At 35.0% G+C, this 22,063-nt stretch overlaps 1 protein-coding gene across 1 annotated transcript in view; it reads left to right on the top strand.

Annotated features, from left to right (window-relative positions):
• The window catches only part of HDAC1 (histone deacetylase 1), a 36,750-nt gene extending 15,655 nt beyond the window's left edge, over positions 1–21,095 (top strand). Inside the window, exons 4-9 of the mRNA XM_067128930.1 lie at positions 1,156–1,307; positions 1,847–2,050; positions 3,533–3,637; positions 5,317–5,413; positions 5,664–5,972; positions 17,377–21,095. Of these exons, the coding sequence (XP_066985031.1) occupies positions 1,156–1,307; positions 1,847–2,050; positions 3,533–3,637; positions 5,317–5,413; positions 5,664–5,972; positions 17,377–17,681 (1,172 nt within the window). The 3' untranslated portion in view covers positions 17,682–21,095. The remainder of the gene's footprint in view (positions 1–1,155; positions 1,308–1,846; positions 2,051–3,532; positions 3,638–5,316; positions 5,414–5,663; positions 5,973–17,376) is intronic.
• The last annotated feature ends 968 nt before the right edge of the window (positions 21,096–22,063 follow it).

Here is a 22,063-nt window from a genome sequence, read left to right as displayed (position 1 = left end):
ATTTAAGGTATATTTTTGTTTGAACTATAAATTAGGCAGTGAACTTTTTAAATAGACAGTTATAAGCATTTTAATTTAAGGGGTACAGGGTATTTGGCAGTTATAAGCATTTTTAGAGGGGATTTTGCATTTCCGCGGTGGGTTTAGGCACCTATCCCTGCAAAAATGTGAGGAAGCACTTTACCCTTAACTGTACCGACCATACCTTTTTTTTTTTTTTTTTAACTAAAGCAAAGAAGATGTATTTATTAAAATGAAATAAAAAAAGTTCTTTTTAATGTTAACTAGAATTATAGTTTTTTTTTTTGACATATGAAACTAAATGTAGTAAATTTCATCATAAAATCTACCGAATTTCCTTAAGATCAAACTTAACACTTCGTGGACCTCATTTGGTAAAGTTACTCTATAAAAAAAATCATGGAACTTGCTTATCTAATTCCCATGGACTAGATGAGAATCAGCCAAAAAAGAAAGCTGTTGTAGGAGCTTCTCAGATTTTAGAAATTAGGAAAAAAGACTATTGCAAAGGTATTGAGCTTAAATGATAAATATTATGAAATATAGGGAAAAGAGGTAGCCCCCCCTCCCATTACCTTTGATTCCTGTGGGAAAATTATGACTTATTTACACATTTCCCATTTACTCATGGTCATTAGGAACATATCCCTTGTGTAATTGTAGAGTTATCTGTACTCCAAAAATATAGAAAGGGCCTTTTGTCTCTTGCATTAATGGGATTATGAAGAAGCAAACATTATAATTTTTTCATACAAACCCATTAATCATGCAGTTTCATCCTCCCAACCCTGTGAGCTTTCCTTCCATGATGAATTGAGTATGAAGCAGAGGCATTACCAGTGGCAGGACAGAACTTGCATAGTGCAATTTTTCTAGGTCTTATCTTATACAAGCTTCTTCAGAATGAGATGTGTGTCCACAAAAATAAGGTTAATGGATGGTCATGGTTTTTATATTTAGATTACTAATTGCAGTCAATGAAAGCAGGAAGAGAGAGAGAGAACACGTAGTCAGAATCAGTAAACTTCAGAGGTTTTCTCTTTTAGCCTAATAAAGGGAAGATAAAATATTTTGTGAGGATCACAAACTATAATTACTGTTTGCTGAGTATGCTAAGAGTTTTATAAATTTCAGTTAATGTTGGAGAGGATTGTCCAGTGTTTGATGGTTTATATGAATTCTGCCAGCTCTCATCTGGAGGCTCCATTGCTGGAGCAGTAAAATTGAACAAACAGGCATGTGATATTGCTGTTAACTGGGCTGGAGGCCTTCATCATGCAAAAAAGGTAAACCACATGAAGTTTGATGTTCTTTTATATAGGTGGAATGGCTAATTAATTAAATGGTTATGTTCGAGTATGTGAATGCTAACCGCAGGTTTTTGTTTTAATTCTTAGCATAGTAAACTATTTTAGTATTTATTAACTGACGTACTATTATGTTAAAGTACTTGAGAATTTTTAAAGCTTGCAATTTTTTATTTTAAATTGATGATTATATAAGCATGGCATAAGAGTAGTCACACCTTACATTGTTAGAGAAAGTCATTCTTTCTGTGTTAGTGAATAAAAAGTTTGTAAGGAAAATTTTCTCCATCCAAGAAAATAGGAAATGCAAAAAAGTAAAATTTTCATTTTGTTTTCAGTATAAAGACATTTGTCTTGTGTAAGGCACTACACAAGTAGGGGTTATGATGTGTTGACTGGGTATATGACTTGCGATAGGTACTTGTGGTTAACATGGCTGTAGGATGAGGGGATTCTGCAGTATATTGTAATTTTCAGAACCATGCATGACATTTTATGTAATTTTTTTTTGTCAACAGAGTGAGGCTTCTGGATTCTGCTATGTCAATGACATTGTTTTGGCTATCCTTGAGCTACTGAAGTATCATCAGCGAGTGCTGTATATTGATATTGACATTCATCATGGTGATGGGGTAGAGGAAGCATTTTATACAACTGATCGTGTGATGACAGTTTCATTCCATAAATATGGAGAATACTTTCCTGGAACTGGAGACTTGAGGGTAGGTGTTCTAAGAAAACTCCCCCGAAGGGTGCGCTGCAGGCATTACTTGAGGTTCTTTGCAGTGTCCCTTCAGCCCCTAGCTGCAACCCCTTTTATTCCTTTGATGGTATTTCTGTTCATATTATTTTTCTTCCATCTTGCTTTCCACCCTCTCCTAACAATTGATTTGTAGTGCAACTGTGAGGTCTTCCTCCTTTTACACCCCTCAAACCTTTTTACTGTCAATTTCTGTTTCAGCACTGAATGACCTCATAGGTCCCAGAGCTTGACCTTTGGCCTAAATTTTATATTCTATCCTATTTTAGGGAAACTCTACGTACTTAAATCTTGACGTTAGCATTTAAAGTTTGTTGTTGTTTTGTCACCACATACCATAATGCATCACAATTTGATTTTGTTTAAGAGGCTTTTCTTTGGAACAGTTCTGTGATACAGAAAACTTTTAAACTGAGGTTTTTGGCGAAGTATTAGTCACTGCCTGTATTAATGTCTGAGTGTTTTTTAATTACGTTTTGCACTAGCCATATAAAATATTGATAAAATTTGGCACTGTTGGTTTTTAAAGGAACTCCTGCTTGTAAAAGTATAATAAATTAATTTATCTCATCTTTTGAGATGTGAAATTAGCTCTGACTGATGTTTTTTTTACATTTGTGCTAGAAATAGATCTTGTTTTAGAGTATTGAGGGAAATAGAAAAAAAGAACCCAGTATTATTATACAATTCCACTTTCATGTGAGTGCTTTATAAGAATTGAACTTTGATATTTAACTGGCTTTCAAAGGCTTGGATGAATGCTGGAATGGGTGAGTACATTATACATGCAGGGAAGAAATAAAATATTTGTTCAACTAATAGTCAATAAACCATTCCTCAGTGCCTTCATCAGGAGGATTGAGGTAAAATAATGAGATCTAGTGGGAATGAGATGTTTGGTTATAATAAGAGTCCGAATTAGGATGGATGAGGTGAGGAAGAAAGGTCAGCAGAATGAGGGGTTAGGTAAGGAGTAGGTGTTGACATTGGCATCTTGTAATGAAACATTGCACAACTCAGTTATTTATTGGTAACGTCTTGGGAACTTTAGAGAGGATGAGAAATTAACCCTAGAAAGTGGTTGTAAATATTTTAGTTAAACAGTAAAAGATTAAGTATAGTGCTCTTTGTGTCAGGTACCCAAAAGTTTATTTGTGGTAGTTTGTGTTGTAAACCGTTCGTGTTTCCATGGGATACTGTGAATAATGTCTAGTCCATATTCAGCTGTATTCTATCCATTCAGTTGCTGCATTAATATTTCTTATAGTCAGATTTTTAGCTAGTAACTTGGGATAGCAGAGCTGTAAGTTGTTAGTGTTTGTTTACTTAATCTACTTAAAATTAATGATGTAGTTTTGTGAATTATTTTCAGACTGTTCGAAGAACAGAGAAATTTTTATTTATATTTTTTCTGGGATGATAAGTGATGTATTTTAATTTTCAGGACATTGGTGCTGGTAAGGGCAAGTATTATGCTGTAAATTTCCCATTGAGAGATGGTATCGATGATGAGAGTTACGAAAGTATATTTGTCCCTATCATGACCAAGGTAAGGATATTATGTTCCCTGTTGATATCTTGCTGATAAATTGTAACGTATAAGTGTAAAATGACAAATTAAATTGCATAAAGTTAGAAGGGTTGGTGCATCACGTCAATGAAAATGAAGTTCAATCTTTTGGCTGTGCTGCTGTATTAGCACTTTGAGATTCTGATGACAATTATAGACAGACAAACACATCGTCTTGCAGTGCATATGATACTTTTTCTATTTTTTAATATTCCTAACTCGACTGCTGAAAACTGAAGATAAAATAATGATGCATAAAAGAGGGAAGAGAGAATGAGAAGTTTTCACACTATTGTTTTACCAGCTCTGGGGTGTCATGTACCCTAAACTGCTGAGTCTTAGGTCTTAATTGTTTATAAGACCAAACCTCAACTCAGAACTGTCCATAAAGTTGAGGTATATGGTCAGATGTACTGTATGTACCAAGTATAACAGATTGTTTTATATATATATGTATTTGAATTTGTAATGTAGGGAATATATTTCAATTGGAAATGTTCGGAACAAATTGTTTGTAGGACCTGGCACGCTTAAGAAAGCCCTTACAGAGGCGGAGTCAGAGGATTTTGCTGTGAACTGTAGAAGAGGTAGAATGAAAGGAAAAGGGAAAGCAGCTGCAGCCAAAGTGTTTTCCAGGCAAATTGTTAATTGTTTACAGAAATACGGGTATTTAAAAGATATCTGTTAGTAAGCAAAAATTTTGCTTGCGAATGTAAGACCTGTACATCGTAAGAAATGAGTCAGGGAAACCAACAAGGAAAATGGAGATTAAGTTGTGATTACAGAATGCTGGGATTCCTGGTTGAGAATGCAGGGAAGAGGATATGATAAATGAGGAAGATTAGAGAAATATTTAGAAATGAGAAGAAAGGAGTTTTTAAGTGGCAAAGAGCTTAAACCTTTCGCTGCACAGGACTGATCACTTGTCATTAAAAGGTCTCATCCAGGATGTGGGACTGATCTCCTCAGTCATCATTCTTTTGGTTCTAGTTAGGCAACTTGTAATAACATGTTTACCTTTTCGTGGTAAGAAGATTTTGTCTATTCTAGTGACAAATGGCAACATTTGATTTCCGACTCAGGATAATCTCAGGACAAGGGCTAAACTTTCAGTAACCATCAAAATGCCACAAAGGAAGGAGTTTTTTTTTATATATTAGTGCAGAGGCATTTACAGTCAGTCCCCGGTTATTGGTGATCCGGTTTTACGAATATCGGCGATTTTCAGCGCTGATTTCTACTTATCGTTGATTTTTCCATATCATCATGTTGTCAGAACAGAACCCCTGCCAATAACTGGGGACTGCCTGTATTTGGAAATTACAGTGATAGTAGTAGATCCAAACTATCAGCTTATATATAAAATGGAGAAAATTAGCTGGTTATACAATTAGCAGGACACTGATTTCATCACTAGTGGTAGTAACAGGCTCACAGAGAAAGGGTTATTAAGAAGGTGGCATGCTAAAAATAATTGGTGGAAATCTTGTTAGATGCCCAATCCAGTGAAGAAAAAATGTCAGCATATGATATATGTGATAGTGGTAGAAGTTTTGCTTTGCTAAGTTAAATGTTTTGGTTTTGAAAATTAAGTGCCCAGTAGCATAGTGGGGAACTATGTTGATTTTATAAAGTTGGTATTTTTGATTTTCCATTAGGTGATGGAAACGTACCAACCATCAGCCATTGTCCTTCAGTGTGGTGCCGATTCTCTTTCGGGAGATCGCCTTGGATGCTTCAATCTCACCCTAAAAGGTAAGCCGGGGTGACTTGTTTGTTTTTATAAGTAATAATTTTTTGGCGGAGCATTTTCATTTTTAATGTTTGAGGAAGAGAATTTATTTTATATCAAAATATTGGAATATAGTTCTTCGTAGCATAATAATATATGAATTCCATAGTATGTAAGAGTCCAGATATAAGATATCTACATGGTACAGTGTAGAGAATAGTGGCCCATGTTTGTTGTCACATAAACTAAAGATCATTTATTCCTTTGGATCAGGTCATGCCAGGTGTGTTGAGTTTGTCAAGAAGTACAATTTACCATTACTGCTAATGGGAGGTGGAGGCTACACTATCCGCAATGTTGCCAGATGCTGGACATATGAAACTGCAGTTGCACTGAGTACTGACATTGCTAATGAACTGCCGTACAATGATTATTTTGAATATTTTGGACCAGATTTCAAGCTACACATCAGCCCGTCTAATATGTCAAATCAGAACACACCTGATTATTTAGACAAGATAAAAACAAGACTGTTTGAGAACCTGAGAATGCTGCCACATGCCCCAGGTGTTCAAAGTATAGGTATGTAACAGGGGGTTCTTTGCTTGTTTATTTGAATATTGTAACTAGAATGCATTTAGCAGAAAATCCTAGGAAGGGAATAGTTTAACTATAAGCACTTATTGGAGAATGAGCTTTCCCCATTGCTTAATTACCTTCTTCTCATTCTTGATAGGTTTAGAAATTTGTTAGAGAATGCTGTTGCTATTTTTCTTCCTCATTACCTGCTTTATAGCTTAGTATGTCCGCAAAAGGAGTACAGCAGTACAACATAAATGGTATTGCTTTTACTTAGGTACCAATTCTTGATATTCTAGTATTTCTGTTTTTGTTCTAAATTGTTCTTAACCCTTAAACGCCTACTGGACATATCATACGTCGACTAAAATTGTCTGTTGGGTGCCAAGTGGACGTACCGTACGTCGACTACAAAAAATTTCAACCTTCAGTCAACTTTGACTCGACCAAAATGGTTGAAAAATGCAATTGTAAGCTAAAACTCTTACATTGTAGTAATATTCAATCATTTACCTTCATTTTGCAACAAATTGGAAGTCTCTAGCACAATATTTCGATTTATGGTGAATTTTTGAAAAACTTTTTCCTTACGCCCGATGCGGTAACTTGGCGAAAATTTCAGAAATTCTTTCGTCATTTTGTCGTAAGTTTTGCACTGTTTTATATTAGCCGTTACATAAAGTATTATATATGAAAATGTGCACAATTTCATGTAAAATACAGCAAAATACAACCCATGGTTGTAGCTTTTATCAGTTTGGAAATATTTTCATATAAACCACGATAACTGCCAAAATTTCAACCTTCGGTCAACTTTGACTCGACCGAAATGGTAAAAAAATGCAATTGTAAGCTAAAACTCTTACATTCTAGTAATATTCAATCATTTACCTTAATTTTGCAATAAATTGGACGTCTCTAGCACAATATTTCGATTTATGGTGAATTTTTGAAAAAAACTTTTTCCTTACGTCCGCGCCAGAAATTCTTTGCACCGTTTTATATTAGTCGTTACATAAAGTTTTATATATGGAAATGTGCGCAATTTCATGTAGAATACAACAGAAAATAACCCATGGTTGTAGCTTTTATCAGTTTTGAAATATTTTCATATAAATCACGATAACTGCCAAAATTTCAACCTTCGGTCAACTTTAACTTGACCAGAATGGTAAAAAACGTAATCATAAGCTAAAAATCTTACATTCTAGTAATATTCAATTATGTACCATTTTCATTTTGCACAACAAATTTCGGGAAGTCATCTCAGCACAATATTTCATTATTTATGGTGAATTTTCTGTAGAATACAAAAAAAAATGGTTGTTTTTCCTTAAATCACGATAACTGCCAAAATTTCAACCTTCGGTCAACTTTAACTCGACCGAAATGGTAAAAAAAACGCAATTGTAAGCTAAAACTCTTACATTCTAGTAATATTCAATCATTTACCTTCATTTTGCAATAAATTGGAAGTCTCTAGCACAATATTTCTATTTATGGTGAATTTTTGAAAAAACATTTTCCTTACGTCCATGCTGGTAACTCGGCCGAACATCTCAGAAATTCTTTCGTCATGTTGTCGTAATGTTTGCACCGTTTTATATTAGTCATTACATAAACTTTTATATATGAAAATGTGTGCAATTTCATGTACAATACAACAGAAAATAACTCATGGTTGTAGCTTTTATCAGTTTTGAAATATTTTCATATAAATCACGATAAATAGAAAAAATTTGACTTTCGGTCAACTTTAACTTAACCGAAATGGTCGAAAACTGCAATTGCAAGCTAAAACACTTACAGTCTAGTAATATTCAATCAATTAGCTTCATTTTTCAACAAACGGGAAGTCTCTAGCACAATATTTCGATTTATGGTGAATTTTTTAAAAAAACATTTTTTTAAGTCCGCAAATTACTTAATTCTTGCATCATTTTGTGATAATATTTTCTCTGTGTTGCTTTGATCGTTTTACAATTTGTTATATACCAAAATCATCGCAATTTAGTGTACAATACAAAGAAAAAAAAATAACCCGTTAACTTTAACCGATTTGCTCACAGCGCGATTTGTATAAAATATATGAAAATTTTTTTTTCGCGCTGTCATATATTTCAATATTTATATATGATAATATTTTTTTCATTTCTGATGTTTGCATACTATACTTCAGGCAATGACAAAAAAAGGAGCCAAAAATGAACTCTTAATCTTAAAAACTAAGCGTGCTGTGATTTTTTAAAAAAAACTAACTCCCGAACGCCGCCGGCATACAGGAGACGTTTTTGTAAATAGAGGCTCGGCGTTTAAGGGTTAATATGCTTAAGCTTATTGAGAAAAAGTGTATTGCAAATTTACTGTTGGACCAAGATATGTACCATCTGAGTTCAACATTCATGCTCTAGGAGCTGGTATCAAACAGGCACTGGAAGTCCAAATCTGTCTAATTTGCAGTCCTGAGCATCTCTTTAATACTGCCTGTTACATTCACTACAGTGTAGCATTAACCACTTTTTTTTTTCCCAGCCACTGAAAACTTTGCTTGTTAGATTGATTTTCATTCTTCTCCTCTTCTTTCACTTTTCCATATTTTAACCCTACAACCTTTTCCTTTGATTCTGCTTCTAAGAAAAGGTCATCTGCACATATGCTGAAATTTGACTGACTTCAACAGTCACCTAAAATTAATCTGGTGTACTTGACTTTGTCTTCATTCCTGATATTTTGTATTAGCACAATAACATCACTAAGCTAAAATTTTTGTTACAATTCCATGCTTTCATAATGCTAATCCAATTATTACTTATTAATAATAATAATAATAGTAATAACATATAATAATTATATATATAACTTACCCAGTAATTACTTAGCGAAGAGTTTCTACTTGAACGGCAGTTAGAATTCTGAATTCCTCGGTAGTGGTTCTTTTGTTTGTATAGGTGACTATGCCTCGCCCACTTTCGGGGTACGAAAGAGGAACAACATCGCCAACACGACAATTTGTTTCTGCCGCTTGTAGCGTCAACGCCTGGTGTTATTACAGCAGTTCAGAGTTGTAGAGTTCGTATTTGTTTCGTATATTCTTCTTTGGTGAAGTATTTGTAGCCTTTTCGGCATTTTTTCCTTTGACTTTTCACGGATTTTTCAATTTTGAGCACTTTGTTTTGGACTCTCTACGGCATCACAAGCTTTCACCCGAGTTTTGGCTCCTTTGGTGGGTTGGCTGCGTTTAGCGGGAGTGAGTGTCTCGTTATACCTAGACGATTGGCTAATTCGTTCACCCATGAAGATACAATGCATGAAGGACTTACAGAAGACTCTTCTCTTGACCCAGGATTTAGGACTAACAGTCAACTTCAGGAAGTCACAAATGACTCCCACTCAGAAGACACTTTATTTGGGAGTTCTGATAGACTCTCTGAGTTTTCGGACTTTTCCGTCACCCAGGAGAATAGAAGACTGTCTGAGGAAAGTACACCTCTTCCTCTCACTTCTTTCATGCCCTGCCACCCAGTGGGTGAGTCTTTTGGGGACGTTGGCTTCTCTAGAACAATTCATGCCTCTACGGAGACTTCACATGAGATTCCAGTTCTATTAAGGGCTTGCTGGGATCAAAAAGTTCATCAGGACTGCTACGTCTTTCTGATAATCCCAGAGATAAAGGAGGATCTGCGGTGGTGGAGGTCTGCAGACAGACTTTCAGAAGGGAAGTCATTCGCTCCGGTGAGCCCCGACCTAGACTTCTTTTCCGACGCATCGGATGTAGGTTGGGGAGCGCTCCTGGGGAACCTGGAAGTCTCGGGGAAGTGGTCGGAGGAGGAAAAAGAGCTGTATATCAACGTGAGAGAGTTGAAGGCTATACATCTAAGTCTGCAACACTTTGCAACGCAGGTACACAGCAAGACTGTAGCGGTACATGCGGACAATACCACGGGCCTGGCGTACATCAAACATCGGCGGGGGCGGGACACACTTTTTCTCTCTGTGAAGTAGCGAGAAATTTGCTATGTTGGGCGGATACAAACCAGACGCGATTAGTCACCCGGTTCATACAGGGCAAGTGCAATGTCCAGGCGGATGAGTTGAGCTGTCACAAGCAAATTCTACCCACGGAGTGGACGTTAGATCTTCGAGTCTGTGACAGCCTTTGGAAACTATGGGGTCAACCGAGCATAGACCTGTTTGCAACTTCCAGGAATTGCTGTCTTCCTCTGTTTTGTTCCCCATTCCCAGATCCTCTAGCTTGAACGACGGATGCAATGGTCCTGGACTGGTCCAACCTAGACCTTTATGCTTTTCCCCCATTCGGAATGATACAGGAAGTATTAGGGAAGTTTTGCTTGCACCAAAATGTAAAGATGACTCTCGTGGTGCCCTTCTGGCCGTAGGAGGAGTGGTTCCCGGACCTGATCAATCCACTTGTAGATTTTCCGAGGCACCTTCCTGAAATTCCAAGTCTTCGCAGACAGTCCCATGCCAGGAGGTTTCATCAAGGACTATCCTCTCTGGCCTCTGGCCCTAACAGGATTTTGACTGTCTATAGACTCATTAGAGCAAAAGGCTTTTTTAGAGCAGCAGCAGAGGCTATCGCCAACTGTAGAAGCATTTCCTCCAATAACGTCTACCAGGCTAAGTGGGCACGCTTTAGGAGTTCGTGCAGGAGAAATAAAGTCTCTTCCTCGAAAACTTCTATCACTCAAACAGCAGACTTCCTTTTCTATTTGAAATCCTTGAAAGGGTTGTCGGTCTCGACTATAAAGGGTTACAGAGCAATGCTAAGCTCCTTTTTTCATCATAGAGGCCTAGACATCTCAAACAACCAAGACTTGTCCGATCTGATTAAGTCTTTTTGAAGAACACCATTTCGTTTTTCTTGAGGGATCTCATAGTTAAGGCACACTCTCAACTAGCGGAAACGGACTTAAAGCTTGTGAAGGTTAAAGCACACAAGGTTAGAGCAGTTGCTACTTTAGTAGGATTCAAACACAATCTTTCACTCTCAGCCATCCTGGAGGCGACATATTGGAAGTGCAAGTCGGTGTTTGCGATGCACTATTTGCAGGACGTCGAGACAATTTATGATAACTGCAGTACCCTAGGACCTGTGTCCATAGCTGGCGTGGTGATGGATGAGGAAGTGTAGGTAGTCTCCCTTCCTTTCCTTTCCTCTTCGCCTTGAAAATGGTGTTGATTTCCTGGGGAGTCTGGAAGGGTACGATGTACCTGGAGTGCCCACTAGTTATTTATGTGTTGGGTAGTGGTCTTGTTTTTATATTTAATCATTGTTTAATTATGGTATAGGTGACTTTGTTCTGTGTTGTTGTTGTTGTTGTGGTACTGTGCCCAGGGCAGGGGCAACTATATATGCTTTGGCAGCCTTCGGTGTACACCTTTGTCGCAAAGCTTAACCTTGTACTTCGTCAGCCATTGGAGTATTCCTTCGCTGCGAAGTGTCCCACTTAAGTAGAGGCGCTTCTGGCCATGCTGCCATGCCGCTACAGGTGAGATGAGTGCCACCAGAGGCAGTATCACCTGCAGCAGCTATCTCATCAGGTAAGGAACAACTATTTATCTTATTATTTTTAAGATAAGATTTTGTCCACGATTCCCCTCGTCCTTTCAGTGTGGAATCAGCTAAGTAATTACTGGGTAAGTTACATATATAAAAATGACATTTTTATAATAAAATAAAGTTTTATATATACTTACCCAGTAATTACGGATGGAGCCCACCCTCCTCCCCCCATGGACACACACATGGACTCTCTCTCTCTCTCTCTCTCTCTCTCTCTCTCTCTCTCTCTTTTTTTTTTTTTTTTTTCATAAAGAAATTGTCGTGTTGGCGATGTTGTTCCTCTTTCGTACCCCGAAAGTGGGCAGGGCATAGTCACAAAAGAATTGCTACCGCGGAATTCAGAATTCTAAGTGCCGTTCGAGTAGAAACTCTTAGCTAAGTAATTACTGGGTAAGCATATATAAAACTTTATTATAAAAATGTAATTTCTCATCAAAATCCACAAGTAGCTTGTGACATAATCTTGTCACATGACACCTTTCCTGCATGTGTACTTTTGTGATATAATCTCTTCCTTTTCACTTTGTGCTTTCTGACTTTGTCGTAAAGCCAAACTAAAATTCAGTTTTAACACTTTCATGAGAGCTGATAGTCAGCTCAGTGGCCTGGTTAAACTATCTTAATAATAATAATAATAATAATAATAATAATAATAATAATAATAATAATAAGTAATAATAATAATAATAATAATAATAATAATAATAATAATAATAATAATAAAGAAGCAAATCCACAGTTATGTATATGTACATATATTTAAAGATAAATCAGTATATATAGCTTTTGGGAACTTGTTCGGTTCCCGAAAGCTATCTATACTGATTTACCTTTAAATATATGTACAGTCACTCAAAATATTTTGCAACATGTTCCAGAAGTTTTCGTTCACCTAACGGTAATTTGCTCTTTTGATATTTACAAGGAAATGTAATTTTCTTATTCGACTTTGGTTATTAATAATACAGTTAACAATATAAAAAAGAATGGTGAGTGAAAAATTCATATTATGAAAAATGACGAAACATTTTGAAAAATTTCAATTCAGATGATTGCGTAAAAGAGTCAAAGAAGAAACTATATTTCGAATCCAGATAAAAGCTTACTAATAAAATAATATTGAATAATCATCAATGAAAATATATATAAATAAAGAAAGAATTCAACCATTATTGTTGCCAAAAACAAAAAAGAAAAAATCTCGTAACGTCGTATGTTATTGTGTGACTCCACATTCGGGCAGGAAAATTAAACTAAACTGTCTCGTCACTTGCACCGATAAGATGGGCAACAGACTCAGCCGCACCACAATCATTAGCTTGCATAAGACTAATGTCTCTATTGTAGATACTGCTCGGCAGTTTAGCGTAAATAAAACAACCATGTATAGAGGAATAAAACAACAGAGAGAAGGAGGAAATGTGATAAATTCATTGTAAAAAGTGGAGGACAACCCCATTGTTGCACTACTGTTAAGGATCATCATCGAATGATCACTGAAGGAGCTCCGCCTAACTCCCCTGACAAGCCGGTGTTGCCATAAAGGGAGAACATTACGCTTTTCCTTCAAGTTGCTGCTCAAACCATCCGTAACAGGCTACATGAGACCAAGATATTATTTCATCATACTCGTGCCAAGAAACATCAGTGAAACACAAAGAATAGAGGCTAGGGTTTGTGTTATAATATAATCCAGTGGCCGATGGTTTCTGTAAGAATCATCTTTTGCGATGAGGAGGAGACATTCTCCACTGATGAGCTTAGTAGTCTTCTTCACTGCTGGCATTTAGCATACTAAATTAATGTTGAACTTCTTGCTAATTTTAATTCTTTAGAAACTTAGATAATAAGAAATACTAAAATAGGCGTTATATATTCGGTTAACTTCATAAGAGGCATCAAAATGATAGGCCTAAGTAGCAATGAAGGAAATGAGAAATTACACATGATAACGGCATTATATATATATGTGTGTGTGTGTGTGCATGCCCGCGCAGTTATATTCTATGGATTACAAAAACAGACGTGAAATCTGTTAGTCTAGTTCAGTATATTTTATATTAAGTTTCACTAGTTCACAATATACATAGGATTAGTCATTAAAAAATTTGATTAATAATAATGTGCAAGCAAGCCTTTACAAAAGTCGTATTTGTTGATGTTAATAAGACTAATAGTTCAACTTATAACAGTCGTAGGCCTATGTCTACAAAGTCCACACATATGAAGGAGATAAAACAACAATAGTGATGGCAGTTGGAGATGAAAATATTAAAATATGAGAACAGCGATGACCTCTGAAGTATTATAGTAACATCCTTTTATTAAGTATGACAACAGTAAGCAGTATCAGAAAAAGCCCTGTTTAAGGGAAACTGCAGTTAATTTCTCGGACCCACCACTAGTGTTCAGTTGTTTCACATGCTTACAACTGAGTTGCCAAATAGCGCCAGATGTCGCTATTATAAGCTGTTGTCCAAAAAGTTTTGAAGTAAGTTGCAAAACATTTTTGAGTGATTGTACATGTACATAACTGTGGATTTGCTTCTCCATTTTAAGACTCTTGCTACTGAGTATTTTTAATAATAATAATAATAATAATAACAATAACAATAACACTTTCTCAGCCATTCTTTAGTTTGTTAAAGCAATCCTGTCCTTATATAATTTGGAAAGTGTAGTTTATTTTGGTTTCCTCAGTGTTTTTGTCTTATTTTTTTCCTCTTCTTAACCCTTAAACGCCGAGCCTCTATTTACAAAAACGTCTCCCGTATGCCAGCGGCGTTCAGTGAGTTAGCGCGAAATGGAAAAAAAGTTTTTTTCAAAAAATCACAGCACCCTTAGTTTTTAAGATTAAGAGTTCATTTTTGGCTCATTTTTTTTGTTATTGCCTGAAGTTTAGTATGCAACCATCAGAAATGGGAAAAAATATCATTATCATATATAAATATTGAAATATGACAGCGCAAAAAAAAATTTTCATATATAATTTTATACAAATTGCGCTGTGAGCAAAACGGTTAAAGCTAATGGGTTATTTTGTTTTTCTTTGTATTGTACACAAAATTGCGATGATTTTGGTATATAACAAATTGTAAAACGATCAAAGCAACACAGAGAAAATATTATCACAAAATGATGCATGAATTTGTAACGCATGGACGTAAAAAAATGTATTTAAAAAAATTCACCATAAATCGAAATATTGTGCTAGAGACTTCCCGTTTGTTGAAAAATGAAGCTAATTGATTGAATATTACTAGACTGTAAGTGTTTTAGCTTACAATTGCAGTTTTCGACCATTTGGTTGAGTTGAAGTTGACCGAAAGTCAAATTTTTTTCTATTTATCGTGATTTATATGAAAATATTTCAAAGCTGATAAAAGCTACAACCATGAGTTATTTTCTGTTGTATTGTACATGAAATTGCACACATTTTCATATGTAAAACTTTATGTAACGACTAATATAAAACTATGCAAATATTACGACAACGTGTGAAAGAATTTCTGAGATGTTCGGCCGAGTTACAGCGCAGAGATGTAAGGAAAATGTTTTTTCAAAAATTCACCATAAATCGAAATATTGTGCTAGAGACTTCCAGTTTATTGCAAAATGAAGGTAAACGATTGAATATTACTAGAATGTAAGAGTTTTAGCTTACAATTGCGTTTTTGACCATTTGGTCGAGTTAAAGTTGACTGAAGGTTGAAATTTTGGCAGTTATCATGATTTATGTGAAAATATTTCAAAACTGATAAAGGCTACAACCATGAGCTATTTTCTGTTGTATTCTACATGAAATTGCACATTTTCATATATAAAAGTTTATGTAACGACTAATGTAAAACAGTGCAAACATTACGACAACGTAACAAAAGAATTTCTGAGATGTTCGGCCGAGTTACCGCGGCAGAGCGTAAGGAAAATTTTTTTTTTCAGAAATTCACCATAAATCGAAATATTGTGCTAGAGACTTCCAGTTTGTTGCAAAATGAAGGTACATGATTGAATATTACTAGAATGTAAGAGTTTTAGCTTATAATTGCATTTTTTACCATTTGGTCGAGTTAAAGTTGACCAAAGGTTGAAATTTTGGCAGTTATCGTGATTTATATGAAAATATTTCAAAACTGATAAAAGCTACATCCATGAGTTATTTTCTGTTGTATTCTACATGAAATTGCGCACATTTCCATATATAAAACTTTATGTAACGACTAATATAAAATGGCGCAAACATTACGACAACGTGACGAAAGAATTTCTGGCCGGACGTAAGGAAAATTTTTTTTTCAAAAATTCACCATAAATTGAAATATTGTGCTAGAGACTTCCAATTGGTTGCAAAATGAAGGTAAATGATTGAACATTACTAGAATGTAAGAGTTTTAGCTTACAATTGCGTTTTTTGACCATTTTGGTCGAGTCAAAGTTGACCAAAGGTTGAAATTTTGGCAGTTATTGTGGTTTATATGAAAATATTTCCAAACTGATAAAACCTACAACCATGGGTTGTATTTTGCTGTATTTTACATGAAATTGCGCACATTTTCATATATAAAACTTTATGTAACAGCTAATATAGAACAGTGCAAAAATTACAACAAAATGACGAAAGAATTTCTGAAACTTTCGGCCGAGTTGGCAGTGGGTGTAAGAAAAAGTTTTTTCAAAAATTCACCATAAATCGAAATATTGTGCTAGAGACTTCCAATTTGTTGCAAAATGAAGGTACATGATTGAATATTACTAGAATGTAAGAATTTTAGCTTACAATTGCGTTTTTCGACCATTTCGGTCGAGTTAAAGTTGACCGATGGTTGAAATTTTTTGTAGTCGACGTACGGTACGTCCACTTGGCACCCAACAGACAATTTTAGTCGACGTATGATACGTCCAGTAGGCGTTTAAGGGATACCTTCTCTTTGTTGTCTGGGTTTTCTTACTGTCTGCTCATTAATGACTATTTCCAGATATGTTTTGCTTATTGCTTGTTATTCCAGATTATCCTTGGGCCTTTTTGTTTCTCCCATTACTATTAGCAAATTGCTTACTATTTATTGATGGCCTTGTGACCTTTCCATTAACATCTTTACAAAGGTTCTCCTAACTTCTTCATTGTCAGTGTTCTTCAGTTTGCATTTATTGTTTTCTTTCGAGTGATTCGTGCAATAATGCCACAATTATTCCTTTCGTTTCAGTTTGAATTTTTCAACTTTGATTTTAAAATATATTATCCCATTTCTATTCTTTCCATTTTGATTCATCCATATTGCTGACTTGAGAATTTTCATTCATCTGCGTGTTGAAATTTATTAATTTCTCCCAGATTGCATTCTTTTCCAAATTCACCTGCCTTTTAACCCTTTTTTGCTTCTCCCTGTATTCCTCTTTTATCTTTTTTGCCAGTTAATCAACTTCAAGGTATTTTTCTACACCACAGCTGCCCATTGAACCTGCGTGTCTCTTTTCCTTCAATGTTACACCACAGAGCTCCTCTGCCTACTTTGAGTAAATTCCCCCTTCCACTGTGTTCATTTACACCTCTTTTTGACCAAATAGTTTTTCACTTTTGGTGTTTCTATTCATATGACTTTTTCTTCATCTTTCCCTCTCCCTCCTAATCAACTCAGCTGACAGCATCTTAAGTTGTCTTAGTCATGTTTTGTTTAGGATAGTAGTGAAATCTTTTCTGTAAAGTTGGTTTTATTTATCATAATAAAGTCATTGTTGTAACCCTTATTATCAGATGTTTGATTTGCTAAATATGGATTAAAGTATATGTAATTTTTATTATTTACCCTTGTTTTTATTTTACAGCAATTCCAGAGGATGGAGTAGCAGAGGAAAGTGAAGATGAAGATAAAGCTAGTCCAGATGAGCGTATTTCCATACGTGCTTCAGACAAACGTATTGCACCAGACAATGAATTTTCTGATTCTGAAGATGAAGGTGATGGCCGTAGAGATGAAAGATCATTCAAACCTAAAAAGAAATCAAAAACAGATGAAGTAGTTGCTAACAATGGAGCTGGAGAAGATAAAAAGGAAAACATTTTATCAGCATCAAAAGATGAAAAGTCTGGTGCACCTGTTGGTCAGAATGAGACAAAAGTTGAGTCTTGAGGCCGAATGAGTAATTAAGAAGTAATTTTCTTACTGATTTTTTTGTATAAAATATAGAGTTTGGATGTAAATATACTTTTGTGGAAAAGTAATGCTCAGAAACCTGATTTGGTTGAGTAAATCATTCCTAGTGTGCTGCACATCACATGGACTGCATATTACATTATTTGGTTGAGTAAAGCCATTCCTGGTGGACTTCATATTGGGCACCATTTTTATACCAGAGGCTGTGTATGTGGGTGTTGTGGAAGATGGTAAAGTAGGGAATGCTTTTCTGAAGGAGAAATTTATAACGGTAGTCCTGGAAAAACCAGAGTATAACTGCAGTGAAGTCATTTATTATATATAATGAGAACTAAAGTTTTTGCAGTATATCCTGGCCTTTTATTATTTAACTTTCTTGTATGGCCGGTACAAATGTTTGGCATTTGGATAGAAATCGCCTAGGTGTTACACCCAGTCGTAATGTTTAAAAAAAAGTAATTTTTTTATAAAGTTGTTTTAGGTGAAAAAGTTATTAGTGTATTGTTTGGCCTTTTGTGTAATGGGATGTTTATGAATACATGGAATTTGACTTTCTAGTGTTCCACTCATTTTATGATCAGCTTTAAAGTGGACTTGGAAGTGCTTGTCTGCTCCATGTTCTGTTTTGTTCCCTAACAACCAAAATTATTTGAGAAGTAAAAAAAAAAAAAAAGCATGTTTGTTATACAATATATATATGTCATATTCTTTGACATTATTGTTATATAAGTGTTATTGAAAGAAAGAATGAATAGCTATGATGTTAACCTAAATTTTTTAGGGTAATTAATGCACATTTCATAGAATAGCCTAAAGTTTTGCAGTTGTATAGAGAATAGGTTGAAATATAGTTTTTGTATTAACTCAAGGGGGAAAAAAGATTATCATTATAAGGGGTAACCAAAAATCAGAATGCCATTTACTATTTTTGGGTGGTTTGTTGTTGTACTCACTTAAGAATTTAGGAGGCGAGAGTAGTTCTGATCCAACTTGCATCTCATGATGGCTTGATGCCATTTGTACAAGAGGTGAACATCCTTTGATTATTATCCACATCCTGTTACCCACAACCATGAACTCTGTACCTCATCCTCCATAATCGATAGTTTTGCCACAAGAAAATGGTATCTTGGTAGTTGAGGTAGAGAGTTGAAAATTATTATAAGATCATGGATTTTGTGTTTGGAATTAATCATCTCTATTTATTTAAATATTTGGTTTACTTCATAGGAAGTAGCTGTTCTAGAGTGTAATGGAGTATTTTAAGTATTGATATTTTAAGTAGAAACCATTCATTTTGTCACCATCATCATCATCACATCAGTAGTTGAGATGGAAAAATACTTGAGGTGTCCCTTGTGCTTCATCCATGACTGCCAGACGTTTCGCGATCATAAGTTTGCTTCCTGCATGGCACTCAGTTCACCTGTGAGAGTTACCAAATAGCCTATAAACTTGTATAATTTTAAGTGCAGTTGGCTAGTGATTTTGCAAATGTGGACATTCAAGATGTAGATTTTTTATTTATTTATTTTTTTTTTTTGCAGATATGGTTGTCAAGATATATTTTCATGTTAGCTACTTCCTTACGGACATTTTCATTACAGACACTTTATTTGTATTGCATATCACATGGTACCATTAGCATTTTTAATTGCTCTAACATATTTTGATAGCGTGTGTTGTTTTTATAGAGGTTTTGCCTACGAAAGTACACTATCCAGGTCAATGTATTTTATATTTTTAGGGTGCATTGTAAGTGGGAAATAGCATTTTGTGTTTGTGCTTTATTTTGAAATTGATGGAAAAATGACTATTTTAGATTTAAACTTGATAATTTTTACTTAAGGGTAAAATTTTCTCCACTAGTGGTTTTTCATATGTTTAATGATATTTTATGTAGTGAAAGGATATTTGTAGATCAAATATAAGAAGTAGAAATAGGTTTTTGGGCTGGATGGAATTTCCTTGGTTAGCGGAAGTATAAATATTAAATCAGTGGTTAGGAAAGTTTCTCTCTCTTTCTTTTAAGGAATAGAGATTGCTCCTATTTATTTATATTAAATTTATGAGTTGTCCTAGCAAAATTATATTTCAGGTACTTATGATTTATAGTATTTACATAAAAAGAAAAACCTGAATCTTATAGGACCTGTGATGCAAAGTTTGTTTTTGAATTACTTAGTTGTTAATGTTTTGTAACTTTCCTTCCAGTTTAGAGCCAGATTATTGATGTTTGATGAAAAGCTGAAGCTTATGTTGATAATTTGCTTGTCAGTATTTTGTATTAAGGTATTTATTTTGGGGAGTGGTGATGTAGTTGGTAAAAGTTGTTTGCAAAATCATGTCCACTAACATGATGAGTATTGTCTTGTTCTTTGAAATGCAGCAAGGGTACTATTTTGAATAGATTAACCATGTTTTAGCTGCACAAAGCTTAGTATTGTACTGCTTGCAGTGATAACTTACCAACTGTACACTATTACTTAGCTGTAAGGTGAATCATTGTCAATATTCTCAGTTTTCATCAACATCATACTTCACAGGGTCATAGTCTGAGGAAAACCCAGTAGGGTAGGAATTTCATTAATAACTTTGCTTCATGAATGACTTAATTTATTACTATATATTTCTGGATGTTAAGACCTTTAGTTGACCCCCACCTCCCTATCCCTGGTCAAGGAAAATGACATAAAAACCTAATTTAGTTTTTCATGCAGACTATTTTTGGTAGTTAAATGGGAAACAAAGAAATGAAATGCTTGGTATTTTGTGTAAGTAATTCATTACAAACAAGTCTAATTCAAAAGTTATCCAAGGCTATAAATGCATTTTTTGTCTGACCTGAACATACATGCTCACTCAGTCTGTGGCCCTCCCCTATGTTACATATACAGTAATTGTCAAAGTATCGAAATAAAATGTGATGCTATAGCATTTGATTCATGCTATTGTAATAGTACAGGGATATTCATCACATCATAATTAGAAATTGAAGGTAATTATTGTTTATTATTGGTCTTCGAGTGTCATAAGCAATAGACATTAAGTTAATCATCCCATTCTTGCTCAGAAAGTCTTGTTTCCTCAGCTCACACCAGTTTATCAGAAACAAAGCTGTATATAGAGAAGACCTATTTTTGCTAATTTACATACCATTTCATAATTATAGAAATATAAGGAATTACAGTTTTCATTTTTTAATACACTGCCATATTTCTACATAGTGTCATGCACTATTCATGAAGGGTTATGTAAATATTTTTTCCATAAATTCATGTGTTTGCATGAAGTGTATTTTTTCGATTGTATGACCATAGATTTTCGTGTATAAACTTTGTGATTCTATGTAGTTTATAAGTTTTATGCCGATAATAAACGTCTTTTATACATAGTAATTTTCTTGTTCTGTGCTTTGTCTTTCTTTATAGCTTCTGTTAGATGTGCCTTGCGTTTTGATATCTCCATTGTTTGATGGTAGACCCCCAGATGCCTGGTCCATTGTGTTGGGAGCTTCTCTTTAGAGAGCAGCTACTAAGATCAGATTCAGAAATTTGGTCAGGTAGTTACATCCTCCCTCCTAAATAGAAGATGAAAGAAACTTCCAATTAACAAGCCACTCAATGTGAGACAAAACTTACAATTAACAAGCCATGCAATGTGAAACAAATCATCGCTAAAAATAGTCATTTTTACTCAAGTAGATTTACAGCAACAAACATACAGTAAGGTCTGCTAAATTAAGAAAAGTGATGAGAGGAAGAATTATACCCAGGAAGCAATTTTTGCTTATGAGTGGTATCCTTAAGGCAAATATAGCAGATTCCTCAAAATCAACATGCATATTGCAAATCTATCCAGACATGCTCTTTTCTATATGGAGGTAGACTTCACCTGTGAAATTAATTTTCAAACAGTTTACAACAACATTACACACAACACAGGTGAACAAGCAAGATGTGAAGGTCCACACTGAATGATGGTTCCAAATTTCAGAATGGGATTTCTTGCCATTATACCAAATAAACCCAATCAGTGCTTCTGTTGTCACAAGAAGTCACCTCTGGCAGGTGATCCTTGTCATCTGTCATCCCTGTTGAAACTCTTGCCTCATTGGCGAAGCCACTGATGCTAACTTAGTTGAAACTAAAGCTCCATTTGTTAATTTTTCTAACCCTTCTAGGCTTTTGTCACGAGTCAAAACATCTGGGAGGATCTAGCATGGCGGATGGGTGACAGAAACCTCTCCTCTAGAAATGCTTTTCTAGAATATCAACATAATGGAGATGCAGGCAGCATGGTTAGCATTGCAAGCATTTCAGGATCATTTTGTAGGTCATCTGATAGCGTTGAGTGAC

The sequence above is a fragment of the Macrobrachium rosenbergii genome, chromosome 27 (genome assembly GCF_040412425.1).
Source record: "Macrobrachium rosenbergii isolate ZJJX-2024 chromosome 27, ASM4041242v1, whole genome shotgun sequence".
Lineage (NCBI taxonomy): Eukaryota > Metazoa > Arthropoda > Malacostraca > Decapoda > Palaemonidae > Macrobrachium > Macrobrachium rosenbergii.
Note: the sequence above shows the minus strand (reverse complement) of the source record. Positions and strands in the feature narration are given on the sequence as shown.